The 11,372-nt window shown below is 37.3% G+C and overlaps 2 protein-coding genes across 3 annotated transcripts; both read left to right on the top strand.

Annotated features, from left to right (window-relative positions):
* The first annotated feature begins 296 nt into the window (after positions 1 to 296).
* Positions 297 to 4,495, top strand: LOC112801411 (UDP-glucose 4-epimerase GEPI48). 2 transcript variants are annotated; one of them, XM_025844118.2, is made up of 9 exons: positions 297 to 988; positions 1,756 to 1,805; positions 1,940 to 2,075; positions 2,441 to 2,542; positions 2,684 to 2,911; positions 3,030 to 3,108; positions 3,216 to 3,298; positions 3,509 to 3,600; positions 4,010 to 4,495. In XM_025844118.2, the coding sequence occupies exons 1-9, from the start codon at positions 641 to 643 to the stop codon at positions 4,110 to 4,112; spliced, it is 1,221 nt and encodes a 406-aa protein (XP_025699903.1). In that variant the 5' UTR covers positions 297 to 640; the 3' UTR covers positions 4,113 to 4,495. The 2 variants fall into 2 exon arrangements, with proteins under 2 accessions (XP_025699903.1, XP_025699904.1); XM_025844119.2 differs by lacking the exon at positions 2,684 to 2,911 and having other exon boundaries at positions 302 to 988.
* Positions 4,496 to 5,178: 683 nt separating this feature from the next.
* On the top strand, positions 5,179 to 10,119 carry LOC112801410 (dynamin-related protein 5A). The gene is made up of 15 exons (XM_025844117.3): positions 5,179 to 5,502; positions 5,625 to 5,732; positions 5,860 to 5,961; positions 6,081 to 6,131; positions 6,235 to 6,296; positions 6,451 to 6,541; positions 6,687 to 6,751; positions 7,108 to 7,302; positions 7,402 to 7,521; positions 7,769 to 7,839; positions 7,956 to 8,181; positions 8,599 to 8,649; positions 9,181 to 9,409; positions 9,524 to 9,663; positions 9,801 to 10,119. Exons 1-15 carry the CDS (start codon positions 5,310 to 5,312, stop codon positions 9,927 to 9,929), a joined length of 1,833 nt encoding a protein of 610 aa, XP_025699902.1. The 5' UTR covers positions 5,179 to 5,309; the 3' UTR covers positions 9,930 to 10,119.
* Positions 10,120 to 11,372: the final 1,253 nt, after the last annotated feature.

Genomic DNA, 11,372 nt, shown 5'->3' with positions numbered 1-11,372 from the left:
TTTTTTTACTACAAAAAATTTATCAAATACATTAAAAAAATAAAAAAATTATTAAAATCTTTTTATTAAAATAATTACACTCAAACAAACACAATATATAATCTTATAATTTCACTGAGTAAAAAACACACCGTCCTGAATTAAGTTTTACAGTAAAAACAAAATAAAATAAAATAAAAACAATGTACGAGAAGAAAAGTAAAAAACACCATAGACCCGTCCAGCAAAACAGGCCTACCATAAGTGTGGAACCGTCCACCAAATTATAATTTTTTAACGACTCAATCAGTCAATGAAAACTGTTTCCCAAAGAAACCAAAAGGAAAAGAAAAGAAAAGAAAAGAAAACTACTACTAATAAGAAGAGAGGGGAATGAATGAATGAATGAATGAAGGACAGATTGACAGCAATAGAAAGGTGGCCGCAGAAAGGAAAGAGCGAAGACACGGGAATCGTACCTACTGGAAAGCCACGTGGCTGATCTGTTTCCCCCCCTCCCTTCCTTCTTCCCCCTCCATAAATATATTCGCATCAAAATTTGCATTCCCATTCCCAAATTAATTTTACATAACCTCTCCCACTATAACCATCTCTTTCGCGTCACAGAATTCTCGCTTCCTTACTTACTTCCAAAAACAAAATGGCTTCTCGCGTCAGCATCAACTTCCCTTCTTCTACTCCACCTTCCTCCCCTTATTTAAATCCCTTTCGTTCTTCTCATAACAACCTTCCTTCTAATAATACTCAGTCATTTTCTTCCCACTCTTCTTCGTCTCTCAACTCCTCTTTAACTACCTCTAATATGGCTCCTAAAACTGTCCTCGTTACCGGCGGTGCCGGTTACATCGGCAGCCACACCGTCCTTCAGCTCCTTCTCGGCGGCTTCAGGACCGTCGTTGTTGATAACTTGGATAATTCTTCCGAAGTTGCCATCCACAGAGTCAAGGAGCTCGCCGGTGAATTCGCTGGCAACCTCATCTTTCACCAGGTCGGTCCTACTTAATTTAGATATGCTTATTTTTCTCTTGAAGAATCCTTATATAGCTTTTACCGATTTGTGCTTGCTGTTTTAGTATTTTATTTTTGTTAATTTCTGTCATTGGATTCGATTTGAGCTGTGTTTTTATGATTGCGGTGGGTCCGAAAACAGCACAAGTTTTGTGTTTTTGTTTTTAATCTTTTTTTCTCTCTGTGACATTGTTGCGTCTAAACAAGACGCCGACAGTGTAAAGTTTAGCTGTGTTTTTTAGAGTAACGGATTAGGTGCTCTCGGTTTCAATTTTCAAATTCAACTTACAAGTTCATGATGTACTATTTATTTGATTTGATGGCGAATCGGCTGGTATATTATGTTCTTTAGATCCAATCTTGTTCTAGTAGTACTTTCTATGTATGGTGTCAAATTTGATCCACAAGTTGCATCTTTATGTACATAATTCACAATTCATAATTCATTTGTTGATGTAAACTGTCTTGCCTTTTTAAAATCCAAAATTCAACTCAATCGTGATTATTTCTTGGGAACTCGAGACTTTTTTTGGGGGTTAAAAAACTAGTGGTTTCCTTATTTATGAAGTTTGGTTATCAGGGCTGTAGCTTGATTCTACTTTGCATGTGTCATTACTAGGTAAACAACTTAAAACATACATGCTAAGCACTTTTTAATCATGAGATTATGTGTCTTATTGAGCATACTTGAAATCACTTTATTCGGATAGGGATTGACTTGTTTTCATTATGTTTTAATCACTGCAGACTGACCTCAGAGACAGAGCTGCACTTGACCAAATATTTGCTTCCACAAAGTAAGGATTATGGCACAAGTTTCAGTGATAATAATTATAATTTATATGCCCCTCCTTGTTGGTGCTTAATGTTCGGTTATAGTTGTGCTTGATCTTTGAAATAACCGTTCTTATCTTTTTATCATTTTATGTAGGTTTGATGCTGTGATACATTTTGCTGGACTGAAAGCAGTAGGTGAAAGTGTGCAGAAACCGTTACTGTATTATAACAACAACTTGATTGGGACCATCACTCTGTTGGAAGTGATGGCTGCTCATGGATGCAAGAAGGTAAATTCATTGTTGTTTTTTGTCCTGCTTGACAGTCTTCATCTGCATGGAATGAATATTATCAACAGTGTCAGACTTCTATGATACTGTAATGCATTATGTTTCTAGTTCCTTCTTACTGCTTGGAGTATAATTTGTATGGCCTATTGAATTTCCTGAATATTGCTTGTATAATATTCAAATTTCAGTTAAGTACTTAAACTACATCTGTGGAGGAATATTTTTGAGAGCATTGTCAAACACTCGTGTGACTTTTCTGTTGCTTTTTTCTTCTGTGCTGCTAGTTTTTCCCTCCTCTAAAATGATGATACATAGTTGTAATTATGCTTATTTAACTGATTTCTTATTTATTTGAATGATTCCAGCTTGTGTTCTCATCTTCGGCCACCGTATATGGTTGGCCAAAGGAGGTTCCATGTACGGAAGAGTTCCCTCTGTCAGCAATGAATCCATATGGACGAACTAAGGTATGACTTGCAGAGTAAACGGTTTTGATATGGATCCCTACGTAGTTGCCATAGTGCTGGTTGTCATGTAAAATGAATGTCATATTCATATGGGTGATCCGTTTCTTATCTGTCTTAAACGATTAAGTTGCTGTCTTTCAGCTTACCATTGAAGAAATTTGTCGTGATGTTTACCATTCTGAGCAAGACTGGAAAATAATATTGTTGAGATACTTCAACCCAGTGGGCGCACATCCTAGTGGTCATATTGGGGAGGATCCTCGTGGAATTCCAAACAATCTGATGCCATTTGTTCAGCAAGTAGCAGTTGGCAGGCGGCCTGCACTAACAGTCTTTGGAACTGATTATAATACCGTTGATGGCACTGGGGTATGTTCTCATTGGTTGTTAAGTTCTCTCCATCTCTGTTGAGTGCGCAAATTATTTCCAGTTTTGAAGATCTATTTTTTTATCTAGTCACCGAAGTTGGTTCTTGTGTATTTCTCAGGTTCGTGATTACATTCATGTTGTCGATTTAGCAGACGGGCACATTGCCGCATTGCTTAAACTGGATGAACCTAATATAGGTATTATTTGAAATATCATCTTGTTTGCTCAAGTTTTAATGGACTCTCAAGGAAGTCGCAATGAGTTAAAATTATAGGGCATTGATACTTATGGTGTGTGTATACAGGCTGTGAGGTTTATAACTTGGGCACTGGAAAGGGGACATCAGTGCTGGAGATGGTTAAAGCTTTTGAAAAAGCCTCTGGAAAGGTAATAGACTCGCTGCTATTTATGGTCTGGTGATCTGGAATCTGTTTGCAGTATACTTCTTGCTGTCAACCTTGGTGTTATTTGCATAGCAATCCCGAGTCCTTTTTCTTCTGGGGAGTTTAGAACTTTTCAGAGAGATATTCATGTAAATTCGGTGTAGTTATACAGATGTAACATTGGTACTCAACTATGATTATATATTTGTTTCAGAAAATTCCACTTGTGATGGCTGGCCGAAGAGCTGGGGATGCTGAAATTGTTTATGCATCAACAGAGAAAGCAGAAAGAGAACTTAAGTGGAAGTAAGTGCTCGTTTGCTTTCTTGCGAATAGCTTAATGAAACATGTTATCCTATTTGCCGATTTTTCTTTCTTCTTTTGCCATTATGTCTATTTGTAGTCAATCTGTATATTATATATGATGATGTTTCAAAAAATGGTGAGACAAAATTTGGAGGAATAATTTTTCCCTAGAGTGAACATTAATATGCTGTGCTTGATAGGCATTCTCCTCCTGAGTATCCTGGCTAATGTGGCTATACTATGCAAAATTACATCAAATAATTTTCTTCATTCCTTTTTGGGTGATGAAATGTTCTCATGTACGAGATCTGTTTCTTCAAGTCTGCAACTATTATGGAGAATTAGGGAACATTGACAGATCTATTTAGGGTAAGCTTTTGGCTTACAAATTTATCTTACTTGTTGGCAGGGCAAAATACGGCATTGAGGAGATGTGCCGTGACCAATGGAATTGGGCTAGCAAAAACCCTTATGGCTATGGATCTGAAGATTCTAAAGACTCTACTGATTAGCTTTGATAGCCGTTAGACAAATATGTTCTTTTGTGAACACGACCACACACTATAGGTCTTGTAATTTAGTTCTCCATAGTTTGTAATTTTTTACTCTCTCCATAGTATTTTCAAAGTGGTATAGTGGTTCTGTTTCTGTTTTGATTCATAGTTAAATGGTAAATAAGTAGTGGTTTTATAGTGCTGTAATTTTAAAGTTCCATAGGTTCCCCAACATCACAGGTTATTGTTATTTTAGTACTTGGGCTGTCTGATGTTCATGTTGAACATGACAGCGCCCTGTTTTGTAAAGTAATACATATTTCATTTAGAGTATGACTAACAGGTTATTTCACCTAATTAGTCAGACTGGCGGTAATAATAATATATGAAATTTTGCGTTAGTTCTCTCGTGTTTGTGTATATTCTGTCAATATTCCTGCTGTGCTAAAGCTCCATTGCTTCGAGGTTCGAGCCACGGGAATTATTGCTGAAAAAATTGTACTTAAAAGTCGAGCGGCATTTTAAATAATTATTATACTTCTAGTTTATAATTATCAGCAAACCAACTTTTATTATTAAATAGTTAAATATGATGAAAATATGGTATTGAGCCAGAGAATCTCAATTTCCACACACACGAAAACAGTGGTGCGTGAGCAAGGTGGGAGTAAATACAAACCCCACACCACCCACACCTAAAAAGTGGGCAATTCAAATTCACAATCATCGCATGATAACATTCGAATTCGAAAATTGGAAGTTCAGTTTGGGGAAAGAAAGAAACAAAAATCTCTACAACGACTATGTGAAATGGCAAATGGCATCTTAGTGGGCAACGTAAATCCATCGCAATCCAAACTGCCATTTGTCACTTATATATACATGGTGCCAATTGTCCAATTGAATTGTTAAAAGGTAAAAAGTAACAGAGTTATCTCTTGGAAATTTTGATTGGATTTCTCATTTCTTACATAATGATTAAGAAAGATGAAAGGTGAAAACTGAAAAACACTAATTTTGTAGAAAGGTGAAAGTCTCCCCAACGGTCCACAAAATTACTCGTGAGACGAAAATATCGCGAGTTGAAGACTTGGAGACTTAAGTATATACCGTTGTTTTATTACAATAACACGCACGCATCCATCATCCTCTGTGGAAGCTGAAGTGAAACCACGCAGTATAGTTGATAACCCACAGAATTGAGAATTGAAGTAAATGGAGAACCTAATATCTTTGGTGAACAAAATACAGAGAGCATGCACCGCTTTAGGTGACTACGGCGAAGCTACTGCCCTCCCTACTCTCTGGGACTCTCTTCCCGCCATCGCGGTCGTCGGTGGCCAGAGCTCCGGGAAGTCCTCTGTCTTAGAGAGCATTGTTGGCAAGGATTTCTTACCCAGAGGATCCGGTAATTTTTGCCGCTTACTAGTTACATTAGTTAGTTAGTTAGTTAGTTAGTTAGTTAGTTAGTTAGTTGCAACTGCCATGTTATGGAACTAAAGTGCTGCAAGGTGATTTTCGGCTTTGCAGGGATCGTTACTCGGCGACCGCTTGTGTTGCAGCTGCACAAAGGTGAAGAGGGAAGCAAAGAGTACGCTGAGTTTCTTCATCTTCCCAGGAAGAGGTTCACTGATTTCGGTATTTTCCTCAATTTCTATCACTTTTCTTCATTCTTTATATCTTGTTGCTTTCAATTTTGTTTTACCTGTTTCTGCATGCGTCTATTTTATGATGAATTGAAATTCATCATCGTAAATGCGTGTAGCTGCTGTGAGGAAGGAGATTCAAGATGAAACTGATAGGGAGACTGGAAAAACTAAACAGATTTCAAGCGTACCAATTCATCTTAGTATATATTCTCCCTTTGGTATGTCTCTAGTTTCATTTTCCTATTCAGTTAGTTCGTGATTCCTTTAGACTATCCCTATGTAGTGAATCAAGAAGCTAGAATTTGAAATTCATGTCAGGCTGTTGAATCTTTTGCAGTTGTTAACTTGACACTCATCGATCTTCCTGGCCTTACAAAGGTAGCTGTAGGTAAGAAAACAGAATTGTAACTAGTTTATTGTCCTCTTGGGATTTTTATTGTTATGGAAACTGTGCGTAGCAAGATGCTAACTGATGATTTTGGAAAGCACAGAGGGTCAACCAGATAGTATTGTGCAAGACATTGAGAATATGGTTCGCTCTTACATCGAGAAGGTTGGCTTTCTATTGGATTTGATTGACAAGGAAAATGCCTGTAAAAATATATATGAATTCTGAATTCTGAAGTAACTAGTTTCATGCTTTAATTGATTACTAGTTTCTACAACTGGTAACAGTCCGATTTAATGAATTTGACTTTATTTTGCAGCCAAACTGTATAATTTTGGCTATTTCACCAGCCAATCAAGATCTTGCAACATCCGATGCAATCAAAATTTCCCGTGAAGTGGATCCCACTGGTAATTTATTATTTTATTTTCTTTTCTTTAATGTATTTTCTCTTCAATTTCACCCAGATTCTAACGTTCGAACTATATGTTTGATTCGAACAGTTTGAAGTAAACAAACTCTGTGTTCTAATTCAAATTTTCCCCAACCTTTCAGGAGAAAGGACATTTGGTGTGTTGACCAAGATTGATCTTATGGATAAGGGTACTGATGCTGTTGAGGTATGTCGGTCAACTTTTTGTTCTAATTGGGCAACATGAAATGATATGATGTAATTCTTTATAAAGTATTAAAAGATCAAAGCTACTCACAAATTTACACAAAATTGTTTCGTGCTACCATGTTATTACTGAAATCTTGAAGTTGAAGACCTCCCTTCTACTTATTTCCTTTTTTCCAAACTCAGCTATTGGTTATCCGAGTCTGAGGTGCAAAAGCAGTAATTCTTGATAGCTCAAATGGAATTGGAACCTTCTGGTGGATGGCACTTCTCACACTCAGCAATAGCTGTGTGCATTTATCTTCTAAAAGAATATGATGATATTCCTTACTTTTCTGACGGTTTCCCTATCCTCAGATGCTGGAGGGGAGAGCTTTTAGGTTGAAGTATCCCTGGATTGGTGTTGTCAACAGATCACAAGCAGATATTAACAAGAATGTTGACATGATTGCTTCCAGGCGTAGAGAACGTGAATACTTTTCTAGTACCCCTGAATACAAACATCTTGCTCACAGAATGGGTTCCGAGTATCTTGCAAAAGTGCTTTCAAAGGTACCTTTAACTGAACATCAATTGGCACCTTATATTTTTGGGTAATTTCTGTTTCATTGATTTCTAATGATCAAATTTCATTGCTTTGATAAATCTCAGCATTTGGAAGCAGTGATCAAGTCCAAAATTCCAGGCATTCAATCTCTTATTAGTAAAACCATTGCTGAACTTGAAGCTGAATTGAGCCGTTTGGGAAAGCCTATTGCAGCTGATGACGGGGTAATTTTGCTCCTCCTAGCTCACACATAATCTTTGGTTATTTATACATGTCTAGTTCTGAAGAAGAAACATATTTTTACTCTCTTGATTAACTTTTTTTATGTGGTTAATGAAATCTCCATTCCATCTGTTCATCCATTGATTCTGATGTGCTGATTTATGATATCTACGGTGATGTGAAAATGGTATAACCTCATCTCTCCATTTTGAAGAATCTGTCTGACAATTGATTGCACATTGCATGCAGGGAAAGTTGTATGCAATCATGGAAATATGCCGCTCATTTGATCAAATATTTAAAGAGCATCTTGATGGCGTGTATGTGTTATATTTTTGTGTTTGTTCTAATATTTCACTGCTCTGTTCCTTCCATTGTGCTATTATCCTTGTTCTGTTCATTTCTCTAACTTCAATATTTTGTCAATCTGTTATAGGCGGCCTGGAGGGGATAGAATTTACAATGTCTTTGACAATCAGCTCCCTGCTGCTTTAAAAAGGTTGCAGTTTGATAAGCAGCTATCAATGGAAAATATAAAGAAACTCATTACGGAAGCTGATGGATATCAACCTCATCTAATAGCTCCAGAACAAGGATACCGTCGCCTCATTGAATCTTCTTTAATTACTATCAAGGGACCAGCTGAGGCAGCTGTAGACGCGGTATGAATAAAATGGAGAATGGTGATAATATAAATTATTGTGGCATGCTCATCATCCCTGGTCACAATTACTCTCGTCCTTTTTGCAGTTTGATGCAGAGGAAGTGACATAAATCCTGTTTTATCATTTATTATTTGCAGTTATGTGTATCTCTTTCAGTTTTGAACTACAGTGAAATTATTTTTCAAACTTTTATATTGGAATTACTAGTTTCTCTATCATTGCTAAGAAATCATTCATTCATTCCTGCAAAAATAATTATTGTCAGCAATTAAAAGTATTGGTAGCAATGGGATTTCATTTATGGGTGAAAGTATGAGATCGGATAAGATAGTTGGTTTATATTTGCAAGTCTTCATATTTTCTGTTTCTCTTGTTTCATATTTATTGATTTGCCATTTAAATGTGTGCTTCCAGGTTCATTCCCTTTTAAAAGACCTTGTTCACAAATCTATTAGTGAGACTCTGGTATGTTCTTGATAATGCAAAATTTTTATGCTTCTACTTTATTTCTTGCTGCTTTTGTTTATTTATGCTTAATAGGTTTGGCACTTCATGCTGGCTGGTTCTATGATATTGCCAAGTTTAATTTATCAACAAGGTTCTTCTTGCAATAATTACTAAAATACTTGTCTTCGATATTGAGGTTATTGTTAGGGACTTCAGTATTATCGGGTGCCCAAAATTCCAAATCGGGTAGTATGAGATGCTTGATGTTGTATTTGAGGAGATTGATTCCCCCCCCCCCCCCCAAAAAAAGAAACCCTAATAGCTAGCTTTTAAGGTGTAATTTCTGGAATAGGTACTTAACAGTTTAAAAAACTTTTGGAGTTTTGAGGGAGTTCTTTTGGTCAAGTAATTATGATGCTGTTTTTTCTGCTGATTAATCTTCCCATACTAAGAGCTGTAATCTCTTTCTTTTGTCCATTCGTTGAATCATCTGGGGTTCCCACTCAAATCTCTCAGCTGATTTTATATGTTGGTTCGGTTGACACACAGGACTTGAAGCAATATCCTAGTCTTCGCGCTGAGGTGGGGAATGCAGCTATTGATTCCCTAGAAAAAATGAGGGATGAAAGCAAGAAAGCAACACTACAGCTCGTTGATATGGAGTGTGGCTATTTGACTGTTGATTTCTTTCGAAAGCTTCCTCAAGATATTGATAAGGGTGGCAATCCTACACACTCAATCTTTGATAGATATAATGATTCATACCTGAGGCGAATCGGTAAGTTCTAGACTTGGACTCAAAAAAATTCGTTTTTGCTTAGTGAATATGACATGTCCATCTTCAGTTTGTTGAAAATGAGGTTAACTGCTGAAACTCACCGTATATAAACAGGGAGCAATGTTTTGTCCTACGTTGGTATGGTTTGTGCGACTCTACGGCATTTGATTCCCAAGTCAATTGTCCATTGTCAAGTGCGAGAAGCCAAACGAAGCCTACTTGATCACTTCTTCACCGAGCTAGGCAAGATTGAGGTGAGAACAAATCTCTTTTCCATTGTTATATTTTATATTTTGCTTGGTTTTCATTTTGTTTTGTATGTTTCAAAAATTTAAGCATTGAGCCATTGATGAAAAAGGCTGCATAAATGAATACTTTCTTTTTAATGTAGCCTAAGCGTCTGTCTTCATTGCTGAATGAGGATCCTGCAGTCATGGAAAGAAGAAGTGCCCTCAGAAAGAGGCTTGAGTTATACCGAAGTGCACAAGCGGAAATTGATTCAGTTGCTTGGTCCAAGTAGATGTCAGATGTGTATGGATGTGTATATAATATGTATATGTATATGTTCGAGTATAATACTTCTTCAAGTTTGTTCTTGACTCTTTCAGACATCTCTTTTACTTGTTCTTTTGGGCTTCGAGTTGTCCTTAAAATTTCCTATGAATTGTATTGTGACTTTATATTTCATCAATGCAAGTGGTTTAACATTCTATTCTTTTTTATTAGTTTTAACTTTTATTGACTTTTGAAAGGGGGAAAAAAAGATAAGGGGAGTTTGGTTGGGACTTGGATACGTGAAGAAGGATAAAGGGATAAAAGAACCGAATAGTCAATATTTAAATCAAAAGCTTTTATTCTAATTTGAGTGAGTTTAACTAATTCCGCTAGCTAACTAATAAGGGGTAACCAATTAGTACATTTTTCTTTTGAAATTTGTTTTTAAAGGGAATGCAAATTCAAAATCTAATGAAAAAAATATTTAAAATAAAAAAACATCTAATATCATTAACGACTTAACGTCTCTCTCTGTTAGGACTTGTCGTGTTGCTGTTGCTGGGTTCCGCCTTGCTGCCGTCGCAGGGTTTTAACCGCTTCGTCACAGTTGGGCCAGCCCTTTCCTGCTCCCCATCATCTATGTGCATCCGCGAGCTTTCTCTCTGCTGTCGCAGGGCTTGGGCTCTGGTTCCTCTCCTGTTGTGTTGTGCTCTACTACGCTGCCATGGTTGGAGTTTGAGTCACTTCGTCGTTGCTGGGCAATAATTTCGTTGCTCCTCCATCATCGATGTACACCTGCTCTGTCTCTGCTGTCATGGGTCCAAGGCGTTGGTGCCTCTTCCCGCCGTGTTGTGCCTTGTTGCACCATTGTTGCGGGAGGTTCAGCCACCCCTGGCACCTGGTCTGCTTTCCTTTTACTTTCGTGGGTCTTGGGCTTGATTCTCTCTCCGTGTTTCTTCTCTGTTTTCTATTTAGAAAGAAAGAATGGGACACGATCCGGCAACTACGAAGCATCAAGAAAGTCAAATCAAATGGACAAGAAGCCTTGCCGGATGTAGATACTGAATCACAGAGGCTAGGGATGAGGTGAACATGCAGGTGGAGAAAATAACCTCTACGAAAGTTGTGATGGATATGGTCACTGAAGAGAATATGTTAATTGTAGTTGCGAACGAAACAGATGCTCACGCTAGGGCATGCTCGTATAAGGACTGCATGATGGTACTGGAATGATGCTATCACAGGAAGATATCTATCAGACTAAGGATATGCCTTGTGAAGCTTAGGCTCCCTTCGATCCAAAACCTATAGTAGAGGTGTCGTCAGAAGAGTTTTGAGGATTAGTATAAACTATGTAAATGTTCACTAATTGTTAAATTACTCGGGAAAAGTCTTGGTTACTGATCAATATAGTCTTGGGTGAGTGAGTTTGGTCTCGAAATGGGGAGGTGAAGATCATTCATCTCAT

The sequence above is a fragment of the Arachis hypogaea genome, chromosome 5 (genome assembly GCF_003086295.3).
Source record: "Arachis hypogaea cultivar Tifrunner chromosome 5, arahy.Tifrunner.gnm2.J5K5, whole genome shotgun sequence".
NCBI classification, from domain to species: domain Eukaryota; kingdom Viridiplantae; phylum Streptophyta; class Magnoliopsida; order Fabales; family Fabaceae; genus Arachis; species Arachis hypogaea.
Note: the sequence above shows the minus strand (reverse complement) of the source record. Positions and strands in the feature narration are given on the sequence as shown.